Here is a 13,461-nt window from a genome sequence, read left to right on the forward strand (position 1 = left end):
TACTATTTAAAGCAGAAACACTGACAGTGTATTGTGACATTTATAAACTCAAAACAGTACAAAAGTAAAATGTATGATGATGATACCACAAAGATTGGGAGAGGTGAAATGCAAATATACTGCTAGAAGGTCCTTATTCTACATATAAAGTGGTATGATATGCTTAAAGGTAGACTGTGATTATTAAAAACCATAAAGCAACCATAAAATCAACAAGAACAAGAACAAAGATGTATATATAATAATATAATGATGGAAGTAAAATAGCCTCATAAAGAAACATCAAAAGAAGGGTGAAAAAAGAGGAAAGGAAACAAAGAACAGAACAAATAGAAAGCAGATAGCATGATAAAGACTAAAATCAATCATATCAATAATAATATTAATTGTAGGTAGTCTGAACACCCCAAATAAAGGCAGAGATTGACAGACTGGATAAGAAGCCCATACGTAAGGACATAACAATCCTAAATACTTATTTGCCTAGTAACAGAGCTTTGAAATACATGAAAATAAAATTAGTAGAACTGAAAGGAGAAGTAGACAAAACCAAAATTATAATCAGAGATTTCAAAACCCTTTTATTAGTAATTGATAGAACAAGTGGGCAGTAAATTAGTAAAGATGGAGCTGAGACCTGAGCAAATTATCAACCAGCCTGACATAATTGGCATTTATAGAGCACTGCACCCATCAAGAGAAAACACATTCTTTTCAAGTGCATGTGAAACATCCACCAAGATACATTATATTCTGGGTCATGAAACAAACATCCACAAATTTGAAAGAATTAAAATCATACAAAGAAACTTCTCTGATCACAATGGAATTAAAAAGTAATTAAAAATAGAATAGAATTAATAACAAAAATTTCTGGAAAACTTCCAAATATTTGGATATTAAATAGCATACCTCTATATAACCCATGAGTCAAAGAAGAAGTCACAAAGGAGATTTGACAATATCTTTGATTTAATGAAAATGAAAATACAACATAAAAATTTGAGGATGCAGCTAAAGCAGTACTTACAGAGAAATTTATAGCATTAAATACTGATATTTAAAAAGAAAGATCTCAAATCAGTGCTCTAAGCTTCCAACATAGAATCAATAAAAGAAGAGCAAATTAAACCCAAAGCAAGTAAAAGGAAGGAAATGATAACAGTAGAAATCAGTAATATTGCAAATAGAAAACCACCAGAGAAAATGAATGAAATCAAAACTTGTTGCTTTTGAAAAGAGCAATACAATTTATAAACCTCTAAATAAAATTTTAAAAAGAACGCATGCAATTCAGAAATGTCAGAAATGAAAAGCAAGATATTACTACCAATCCTACAGGCATTAAGATGATATATTATGAATCATTTAATGCCCACAAATTTGAAAAATTAGGTGAAAGAACAATTCATTGTAAGGCATAAACCAAAACTCACTAAAAAACAAATAAAAATAACATAAATAGGTCTATTTATTAAAGAAATTGAATTTTTAAATTCAATTAAATCTGAGTTATTAAATTATTAAATTGTAAGTTGAGTTTATAAAAATCCCACAAAGAAAACTCCAGTCCCAGGTGGATTTCCTAGTGAATTCTAGTTAGCATTTAAGAAAGACAATACAAATTCTACACAATATTTCCAGAAATAGGAGGGAATATGTCCCAACAATATCTATAAAGTATTACCCAATATAAAAATCACTCGGGGCTTATTAAAAAAAGATATTACAAGAAAATAACAACCAATATCTCTGAGGAACCTCTATACGGGATAGTAAATAACATCATAAACAAATGGAGTTTATCCAAGGAGTACAGGGTTGGCTTAACATTTGGAAATCAGTCAATGCAATTTACCGTACTCACAGACTTAGAAAGAAAGTTGGATATAACCATCTCAGTAGATGCAGAAGCTTAAAGGTGAAAGACTGAATGCTTTCTTCCTAAGATCAGGAACACGGCAAGGATGTCTGCTCTCAACCCTTCTTTACTGGAGGTCCTAGTGAGTGCAATAAGGCAAGAAAGAGGGAGGAGGGAGACACTAAGATTGGAAAGGAAGATCTCAGAGTCTTTATTCACAGTTGACATGATTGACTGGGTACACAATCCTAAGGAATTCACAGACTTACTGGAACTACTAAGTGAGTTTATCAAGATTGTGAGATACAGAAACCAACCGTATTGCCATTATTTCAGCAAGAAACAATGGGAAATTTTTAAAAATATGTTTACAGTAACATCAGAAAAAATGAAATACCTAAGCCTACATTGAAGAAAAAATTCTGTATGACCTGTCCACTAAAAACTGCAAAACACTGCTAAGAGAACTTTAAAAAGACCTAAATAAATGATGAGATATAAGGCAGTCTTAGATCAGAAGACTCCATATTGTTAAGATGTCCACTGTCTCCAAATTGATCTGTACATTCAGTTCAGTCACAAAAGTTAGAGTAGGATTTTTGGGGAAATTGACAAGTTAATTTGAAAATTTTCATGGAAATGCATAGGAACTAGATTAGCCAAAACAATTTTGGAAACATAAAATTTGGAGAACTTACATTATTTGATTCCAAGACTTACTATAATGCTACTATACTCAAGACACTGTGTTATTAGCATAAAGATAGACATAAATTAATGGAACAGAATCAAGAATTGAGAAAAATAGATACACATGTGTACTGATGAGTTTTAACACAAGGTGCCAAGGCAATATAATTGGAAAATGATATTCTTTTCAACAAATTGAATATTCAAATGCAGAAAAATGAACCTTTACCCTTCTCTCTCACACCATATATGTAAAGTTTTATATCTCAAAAGAGATCACAGATCTAAATGTAAATGCTAAAACCATAAAATACCTACAAGTAAGCAAAGGAGACAATCTTAGTGACCTTGGATTCTGGCAAAAATTTCTTAAATAGGACACAGGAGCATGACATATGAAAAAGGTGTCAAATTGCACTTCATCAAAGTGAAAAGCTTTTGCTCTCTGAAAGACATTGTTTAAAAAAATAAAAAGACAGGCTACATGTATTTAACTAACTGGAATTTAAATAAAATCCTGAGAAGAAAAGACAAGCCACAGACAGGAAGAAAACATTAGCAAAAACTATATATAATTAATGTCTTGTATCTAGAATATTAAAAACCCTCAAAACTTACTGGTAAGACAACCTCATTTTAAATGAGCAAAAGATTTGAACACTCTATCATTGAAGACACATGGATAGCAAATGAGCACAAGTAAGGTAATGACTGTCATCGTTAGTCATTAGGGAAGTGCAAACTAAAACTTTAATGAGTTACCACTATATATACACTAGAATGGTTCAGTCTGCCTAATTGTTGGCACAGATACGGAGGGAATGCAAACTGCTACATCTACTTTGGGAACCAGTTTGACAGTTTTCTTACTAATTAATATATACCTACTATTCATCCCAGACATTCCACTCCTAGATATGTACTCAAGAGAATAAGAACCTATGTCCACAGAATGATTGTATATATGAGTGTTCATAGCAGCTTTATTTGTAATAGCCAAAACCCAGAAACAACCCAAATGTCCATCAACCCAAATGTCGCTGGATAAACAAATTGTGATTATTTATACAAAGAAATACTACTCAGCAATATGAAGGAATGAACTACTGTTACACATAGCAACATGGATGAATGTCAAAATAACAATGCTGAATGAAACCAGTCAAGAAAGAGTTCATACTGCAAGGAATCAGGGAACACTACATCAAAAACTAATGATGTAATGTATGGTGATTAACATAACATAGTAATAAAAAAAGGAGTTCATACTGTATGATTCCGTTTACATAAAATGCTAGAAAATATGAACAAGCCTGGAGATACACAAAGCAGATTCGTAGTTGTCTGGAGATGAGGGTGAGAGGATGAGGGAGGACAGGATGACCAAGCCCCCCAAGGAGCTTTGGGGGCGATGGATATGTTCATTTTTACTGTAGTGATGGATTCACAGGTGTATACTTATATCAAAACTCTTCAAGTTCTGTTAAAATATGTGTGTTTACTATATATCAGCTATACCTCATTAAAGTGGTAAAAACTTTTGTGACCCCCCCTCTACCCATTTTGTCTACCCCCCAACCACCACTGCCTTTGACAGTCACCAATGTATTCTGTTAATCTGTGAGCTTGTGTGTGTATTTTTAGATTCCATATGTAAGTGAGATCATACGGTATTTATCTTTCTCTGACTTATTTCACTTCGATAATGCTCTCAAGCTCCATTCATGTTGCTGCAAATGGCACAGTTTCATTTTTTTATGGCTGAATAATATTCTTGGGTGTGTATCCCATTTTATTTGTCCGTTCAGCCAATGAGCTTTATAAGAACATGTGCAGACATTCAGAAGATCTTGATAAAGTAGTTCTTCATCTCTTGTACTTGCAGGGTGAGTTGGGGGCAACCCAGGAACCAGTTGTAAGGGTCATAGGGTTACAGCGCCTACAGTGCAATCAAATGCTTAATGCTCTCAGGCCTTATGCACTAAGGTTAAGGGCATGAGTGGGGAAGGAGAATCCAGAGACCTAGGATGGAGACATATGGTTACAGCGCCTACAGTGCAATCAAATGCTTAATGCTCTCAGGCCTTATGCACTAAGGTTAAGGGCATGAGTGGGGAAGGAGAATCCAGAGACCTAGGATGGAGACATATGGTTACAGCGCCTACAGTGCAATCAAATGCTTAATGCTCTCAGGCCTTATGCATTAAGGTTAAGGGCATGAGTGGGGAAGGAGAATCCAGAGACCTAGGATGGAGACATAGCCAAGGCTGAGAACCTTGAACTTCAAACTCCCCTGTTGGTGGAGGAAATTCTCCCTCCCTGTTCTGTGGGACAGGCCTTCTCTGCATAAAAGCTTTTCCGTGACTGCATCTGGCATAGTTGCTGCATGTGCTCATGCTGATTCTCCTTAGCATTCTCCCACAAACATCGCTCATTGCCTCCAGCCCACAGTGAGAGTTCCATCTCAGAACAGCCGAGACACAGAGGTACAAGATCTACTCCAGGAGGAGATCGCTTATAAATCAATAGACTTAAAAGAATTTAGCAATCTCATTAATGGGAGTCTTAGAAACATGTGTGAGAGTGAATTTTCAGGTTGCAAGATCAGAAAACGGGTTAAATTTACTGATAATGACCACATTCATCTAGGATTATGAATTTAATGTGTTGGCTTGGGTACCCAGAAATGATGTTAAATAGTCTGGTTGGCTAATCAAAGCCTGAACTCAACCAAAGCTCTACTATTGCAAAATGCCTGAACTTCTCTGGTATACTGTAGAGAAAAGGATTTCTGAAGTGTCAGGGGAATGCATGTATTTGTTCCTCTTACATGCAGTCTACTCAGCTACCCACAGGCTATAATCCCAGGAGGCCTAGAAGATACAGTTTTCATCAAGTCATTAATAAATGAGAGGAGCCACAGAGTTCTTGATGAACTCCATGGTGGCTGTTTTTCTAGACTGGAGATGACAGTGGGGAAAGCTGTGGTGGGATTGGTACCTTTAATTCACCAGGAATAACGGAACTTTGAAGTGGTGGAGGTCAGGTGGTGACACAGATAGCAGCTAAACTTCCGGAAGTGCTTCCTCCAGTGCAGCAGGTCGGCACAGCCCCTGGCCCCTGTTATGCTGCTGTTGACCTGACACATGCTCTTTTCATCTCAACCCATAAGCAAAAAGAGAGGCACTTTGCATTTACATGGAAAGAAGAGGATGTGCCTTTCCATCTTACTCTCAGATCTGTGTCTACTCTATTGTTTTCCCTAGGGGCTTGTACATCTCAATTCCCACAGACCATCATGCGTGTCCTTACACTGGTGACCTTATACTAGCAGATGCAGTGAGCAGAAAATAATTCCCTGGTTGACTTCCTAGGACAAATGCACACCAGAAGGAGAGAGAGAAATTTTGCAAAATGTTAAGGGTTTGCCACATAGCTAAAGCTTATGGGCATTTTGGGGATATCCTTTCTAAAGTGAGAGGTAAGTTTCAATACCTTGGCATGTCTGTCTTGAAGACACACAGCACTTAAAGGGCTTCTCTGGATTTAGGAAGTAAAACATGCCACATTGGGGTGTGCTGCTCCAACCTGTTTTCAAGGTAACCCAATGAGGCTCCTGGGCTCCAGTGGGACATGGTGTAAGAATGAACATGGTAGCAGGTCCACAGTGTGGTCAGGGTGCTCCCACCTGGCCTTTAGGGCCAAGCAGTCCCAACAGTATTAGACAGACAGTGAAATGCTATATGGAGCTTCTTATAATTAGAGGATCTTAGCACAGAGGTTTTAGGAGTGAGGTAATGCCCTCTTCTGCCAACAGCTATTTTACATTTGAAAATCAGTTCTGGTTCTGCTACTGGGCCCTGGGAGAGACTGGATGCTTGGCAGTAGGATTCCAAGTGCTCTGTGATTATGAACTGACATGACTTTTATCTAATCCAGTGAACCATAAAACTGAGAGTATACAGCATCATCTCAGTACAAAAGAGAATGAGTCTGAGAAGGTCCAGAGGGCTACGGTAAGCTGTATGAGCAGGTGGCTCGGATTCCTTCAGTCCTACATTGGCTCTGCTTCATCTCCATGCCTTTGGCTTCATGGGGAGTCCCCTGTGACAAGCTAACAGAGGGAGAGTATATTAGGTCTAATTCACCAGGGATCTGCACAGGATTCTGGCAACATCCAAACATGGACAGTCACTAGATTACAACCCCTCAGTAGGCCCAGAGAATGGTCAAACGGTATCCTTCCAGTGAGCACAAGTGGTTTTCTACTTCATATAGAAAGGAGAAGCAGTTTGAGACGGAAAACTTATTGTCTGGGGGCAGTAACTGAGAGCTTCTCAGCTGATTAGGTACTTGGATGGAATTAAATGGGGGGAAATTGGGATTAGGTCTGGGGACAGGTATACTCAGAATGGGCATAGCATGTATTTGTGTCCTTGTGAATGCCCTCCCTAGGAGGCAGAAAGCTCTAAGTAGTCAGATGGACGAGATGATCCATCCTGTCAATGTCCATTTTTTCACCTGGCCTCCAGTGGTTGCTCAGTGGAGCCGTGTACAAAGTGGTCATGGGTGTAGGGATGGAGGCTACATATAGATTCATGAACTTGGTCTTTTCCTCACTGAGGCTGTTCCGGCTCTATAGTCACAGATAACTGGACAGCAGAGACCATTACTTTGCCTCCAACAGTGTGCTGGCCGCCTGGTGGCAGGCTGATTATGTTGAACCCTTCCCATATAGAGGTGGCATCTCTTTGTGTTTGCAGTGATAGACAAATATTCTGGATGTGTGTTTTATTTCTCTGCTTGCGTTACTTCTGTCAGCAATACCATTTATTGCAGAAGCCTTATCCGTCATCATTTTATTCCATACAACATTGCCTCTAACCGGGGACCCATGTACAGTAAAGGAAGTGGTAATAGGCTGAGAACAACACAATACACTCACCGTGTGTGCTGTCCCCCAGAAACAGCTAGCGCTGACAGAACGCTAGTTTGATTTGCTGAAGCTGAGGCACAGCACCACAGCAGGGGGAGACCGGAGGGGCGAGACACCTGGAAATAAGCCAGTGCACATGAATAATAATCTGTTTTCTTTCTTTTTTTCCCTCTGTTTACTCTCAAAACAATCCTCATCCATAACTGATCTCTCTGTTTCTAATTACATGGACATTTCTATCTCAAACTCAACTGGTCTAACACTGAATTTCTTATATTCCTCATCATAAAAATGGTTTCTTTTCCATATTCCTCTTGGCCTCAGGTTATGACACCATCATTTACCCAGCCATCCAAGTCAGAAATGTAGGGGTTCTCCTTGACTTCTTACCTGTCATAAGCTCCCGTGTGTCATCTGTCATAAAGTCCTATCAGTTCTGCTTCCGAAGACTCTCCCAAGTCTGGCATGTCTGTCCCTCCCCGACTGGAGCTTCTCAGTATTCTCCTCCCCACTTCATGGGCAGAGTCCTTCCGCTTGGTCTCTTTGTCTCTAATCCTTTGCCATCTCTGTGTAAACACTGATGCCATGTCTTGAAAACACGAATTAAACCACCTCCTTACCCAAAGCATGTTGGGGGCTCACCGTTACCTACATGCCATGTGATAGTCCCTCTCCCCAGGTTGCTCTTTTCTGGATCAGTTCCATGGCAACAAGGCCTTCACCTTTTGATGCTCGACTCAAACAACTTCTGAAGCCTACCCTCACCCTGACACAGCGAGGCACAGGCACTTTTCCGGAGGTGCCCTCACAGATGTATTATATACTCAGTTGTCACACTTGTACAAAGCTCTGCGTATTTGTCTGCTACCTCCACTATACTTGGAGCTCCTAAAGAACAGGGACTCTGATCTATCTGTCAGCACAGGGCTGTAGACTTAGTAGATGCTTAATGAATACATGCTGTTTGTTGAATGAGTTGAGTGAGGGAGTGAGAGAGTGAGTCCTTATGGCTGGATGTTGTAATGTTTCCTTTCTGTAAGGTTGCAGGGGATGAACGAGAAATGTTACTTTTGTGCTTTGTTCACTGATGATGGATTCTCTACCGACTTCTGCTGAGAATCAGCAGTAAACAAAATCAACAAAATCTTGATTTTTTTTTTACCTCTTAATTAAAAAAAAAAATGTGCTTTTTACATTCCCTTCCTGTGCCCTAGAGATCTTAGCTCTTCTTGACTTCTTTTCCAGTTTAAACTTTGATTCTTACTAGGTCTTTTGCATTTTAACTTCTCTCCCTGTTGGTTTCAGAAAAACATTTTTATAATGTTTTTTTTTCCTCTTTAAATTTTCTATCTTAGAATATGAGATCATTTTAAAATGGATATATTGCAACATTACCTCTAAAGCCAAATTTTATATTGTTTTTGTTTTAAATACCACTCATTTTTTGTGAAACATGTTATTATTATAAAGTGATCTGTACTTTTGGTTACTATTTGAAATTCTGTTCTTGCTAACCTATTCTTGTTTGACTACTGTTATAGCCCACTTAACTATAAATAGTGATTAATATTTAAAGAGTTTAAAACAGAATTAATTATTGGAATAAGTATTATAATTCTCTTTAAAATGAATCTTCTTTCTATATATCCTTGATGAGAGCAAAAAATAGATAACTGAACTGTTGTAAATCACTGTTGCCAAAGGAAAAAGAAATATCTAGTTTCTAAATCTAGTCATAAGTGTATATTTGGGAAGGTAAAACATGGAAGAACTCATAAAAAATGTGTTCACCTCTAGCCTTCCAGAAGTTTCTGATTTCTAAATGCATTTTTGTTGTGGCATCAGCATTAGTTAATAAACCTGGGCCATTGGGTACCATCATTCATTCATTCAGTACTAATTTTTTTGAGTGCCTATTATGTTCAGGGAATACAGAGTGGAAGATCTGCAAGTTCCACAAAGGAATCCCATCTCTGTACACAATGCTTTGCAGATGGTGGACACGCGATAAGTATTTATTACATGAGTAAGGGAATGAAGCACTACAGAAAAATTGTGAAATCATACTTTCTTACAATTTGTGTTCTTACTAACCGATGTAAATCAAGAGGCATGTTCCTGCTTCTATGAAAGTAGCATTCCTGAATCATTACCTATTTAAAGTTTGAAAAAGCAAAAAACTTCATGAAGGCAGAGACATATCTTGTCACTGTCCTACCTCTTACCATCCAGGAATTTGTATGCCTTCTTTTGTTGAATGCTTCCTATGTGCCAGTCATAGTTCTGAATGCTTTATAAAGACTTACACTTCTAAACATCTCAAGAATGCTGAGGAGTATTATGATTACCATTTTAAGGTAATCTGAAGCCCAGGAAGACTAGGTTATTTGGCAAAGTTTATAGAGCTAGTAAATAAATCACAGAAGCAAGACTCAAGGCCAGATAGTTGGATATCAGAGTCCTATCTCGCCCTACACGACCACCATGCTGCTTCCTACTCTGTGTTAAGAAATGAAAACAGTTTTAGAGTACGTTAACTTTGAAAATGGAATACCATTGTAGATCTTAAAATGCAAAACCAAAGAAAAAACGCCATTTTCTAATATTCTTGGTAAGGACTGCTAACCTGTCTGTACTCACTCAGCTCACGTTTGGTGGATGCATTCATTTATGTGCTCAGACTAACATGAGACAGAACAGTGCTGCCGAAGAAGTCTGGACTTGGAGTCCCATTCGAAGACGGGCTCTGACATCTGCTTACTACCTACCTGCTCTTGAACAATTGAACTTCCCCAGCTCTCCATTTCCTCACCCATAAAATAGGAATAAAAACAGGTGTCACAAATGGCTGTGTCTTTTTAGAGAGAATTAAACAAGATAATGTATGAAAAGTACCTGACACAAAAAAGGATGTTACCAACTCTCTTCCCTTTGCCTCTCCCTCTCTTTCCTGTTCCCCCCGCTTTCCCCTCTTTACCTGTTGTTAGCCACATGATCTTGTCTTCCAGGACTCAATTTCTCTCCTGTAAGACAAGAGGGCTAATCATCTGGTCTCCAAGATCCTTTGACTCTGTAATTCTATGATTTGGTGATTTAATTACTTGGTTTTTCATTGTATCATAGCAGTGCAGTATACTGAGGGGTGGTTTTGAAATGAGGCTTCACCAGTTAGCATGGTTGATTAAGTTGCTTTGTTTCTTTTTTCTTTTTCTTTTTTCCCCCCAAAAGATCCCATCACATAGAATGTGGTTTAGATGTATTTGAGATAAATCAGGTGAAAACCTGGTTTAATATGTAAGTGGTTCCACAGCAACAATATATATATTAACTGTATTTACTAGTAATGACCTGTTTCACAAGATGGTGTCTCCCTCCTTTCCCCTGTTTAGGTACTATGCAGGAAACCTACAGGCTAAGTCAACAAATCATAGAACTCTAGATTTAATTCACACAGCCACCAAGGGGCTAATGAGAGCTGTCGAAGGCGGTGGGATAGATTCTGTGATGGAATGGGAAGTGGATGAAGTGCTGAACTGGACAAATGCGCTGAACTTTGATGAGTAAATGCATTCTGCTTTTACTGGGGAGTAAGGGCGGGCCTCATGTATGTTTCTGATGTTCCCACCTCTGCCTCGAATCTTGGGCCCACAAACATAATCTTTAAAAAAAAAAACAAAAAGCAAACGAGTATTGTTTGTCTAGAAAAAAAGAAGATATGAGGGAAGAATATAAAAAAGAGATGATATAAAAGTAGAAAAAGAAAATTAGATTTAGGTATTCTTTTCTTTAATTGAAGTATAATTAACATACAGTGTTACATGAGTTGTAGGTCTATAAATAGTGATTGGACAATTCTGTGTGTAGCTCAGTGTTCACCATGATAAATACAGTCACCACCTGTCACCATACAACTTTACTACATATATTATCAACTGTATTCCCGATGCTGTACTTCTCTTCTCTGTGACTTATTTTATAACTGTTTATAGTTTGTATCTCTCTTTTTTTTATTAACATATAATGTATTATTTGTTTCAGGGGTACAGGTCTGTGATTCATCATTCTTACACAACCCACAGCGCTCACCATAGCACATACCCTCCCCAGTGTCCATCACCCAGCCACCCCATCCCTCCCACCCCCTCCACTCCAGCAACCCTCAGTTTGTTTCCTGAGATTAAGAGTCTCTTATTGTTTGTCTCCTTCTCTGGTTTTGTCTTGTTTCATTTTTCCCTCCCTTCCCCTATGATCCTCTGTCTTCTTTCTCAAATTCCTCATATCAGCGAGATCATATGATAATTGTATTTCTCTGATTGACTTATTTCGCTTAGCATAATACCCTCTAATTCCAACCACATGGTTGCAAATGGCAAGATTTCATTTTTTTGATGGCTGCATAATATTCCATTATGTATATATACCACATCTTCTTTCATCTATTAATGGACATCTAGGCTCTTTCCATAGTTTGGCTGTAGGAGGTTTGTATCTCTTAATGCCCTTTATCTATTTCACCCATCCTGCCACCCACCTCCCCTTTGACCAACATCAGTTCTCTACATTTACGGTCTGATTCTTTTTTGTTCATTTGTTTTGTTTCTTAGAAACAAAATCTAGTTCCTAGGGTCGTGAAATTCTTTGGTATTTGTCTTTCTCTATTTGACTTATTTCACCTAGCATTATACCCTCTAGCTCCATCCGTATTTTCACAAATGTCGAGTTCATTTTTCATGGCTGAGTAATATTCCACTGTGTGTGTGTGTGTGTGTGTGTGTGTGTGTGTGTGTGTGTGTGTGTGTGTGTGTGTATCTACCACATCTTTTTTATCCATTCATTAGTTGATGGACACTTGGTTTGCTTCCACATAGTGGGCACTGTAAATAATGCTGCAATAAACAAACATATCCTTTCGAATTAGTATATTTGTTTCTTTTGGTAAATACCCAGTAGTGGAATTACTGGATCATATGGTATTTCTATTTTTAATTTTTGAAGACCCTCCATACTGTTTTCCACAGTGGCTGCACCAGTTAAATTCCCATCAACAGTGCAGGAGGGTTTCCTTTTCTCCACATCCTCACCAATACTTACTATTTCTTGTCTTTTTTATTTTAGTTATTCTGATAGGTGTAAGGTGATATGTCATTGTGGTTTTGATTTGCATTTCCCTGATGATGAGTGATGTTGAGCATCTTTTCATGTGTCTCTTGGCCATCTGCATGTCTTAGGAGAAATGTGTATTCATATCTTCTACCTATTTGTAACTGGATTTGTGTGTGTGTATGTGTGTGTTGAGTTGTATAAGTTCTTCATATAGTTTGGATATTAACCCCTCATTGGCTATTTCATCTGTAAATATCTCCCATTCAGTAGGTTGCCTTTTCATTTTGTTCACAGTTTACTTTGCTATGTAAAAGCTTTTTATTTTGGTATAGTCCCAATAGTTTATTTTTGGTTTTGTTTTCTCTGCCAGAGGAGACATAGCTAGAAAAATGTTACCAAGACCAATATCAAGAAACTACTGCCTACATTTTTTTCTAGGAGATTTATAGTTTTAGGTCTCACATTTAGGTCTGTAATCATTTTGAGTTTATTTTTTGTGTGGTTTGAGAAAGTGGTTCAGTTTCGTTCTTTTGTACGTAGCTATCCAGTTTTCCCAGCACCATTTATTGAATAAAATGTCTTTATTATATATTCTTGCCTCCTTTGTCATAGATTAAATAACCATATAAGTATGGGTTTATTTCTGCCTCTGTACCTTATTCCATTGACCTATGAGTCTGTTTTCGTGCCACTACTATACTGTTTTAATTACTATAACTTTGTAGTGTATTTTGAATTCTGAGATTGTGATACCTCCAGCTTTGTTCTTCTTTCTCAAGATTGCTTTGGCTATTTGGGGTCTTTTGTGGTTCCATTCTAATTTTAGGATTGTTTGTTCTAGTTCTGTGAAAAATGCTGTTGGTATTTTGAT

The 13,461-nt window shown here is 37.8% G+C and overlaps 1 protein-coding gene across 1 annotated transcript in view; it reads left to right on the top strand.

Moving 5' to 3' along the window:
* Positions 1–13,461, top strand: part of CUNH11orf65 (chromosome unknown C11orf65 homolog) — a 69,752-nt gene that overhangs the window by 46,076 nt on the left and 10,215 nt on the right. Inside the window, exon 7 of the mRNA XM_028105740.1 lies at positions 10,877–11,047. Coding sequence (XP_027961541.1) covers positions 10,877–11,047 — 171 coding nt within the window. The remainder of the gene's footprint in view (positions 1–10,876; positions 11,048–13,461) is intronic.

The sequence above is a fragment of the Eumetopias jubatus genome, unplaced genomic scaffold, assembly GCF_037043125.1.
Source record: "Eumetopias jubatus isolate StellerSeaLion01/CBP00866 unplaced genomic scaffold, mEumJub1_p1.0 scaffold_13, whole genome shotgun sequence".
Lineage (NCBI taxonomy): Eukaryota > Metazoa > Chordata > Mammalia > Carnivora > Otariidae > Eumetopias > Eumetopias jubatus.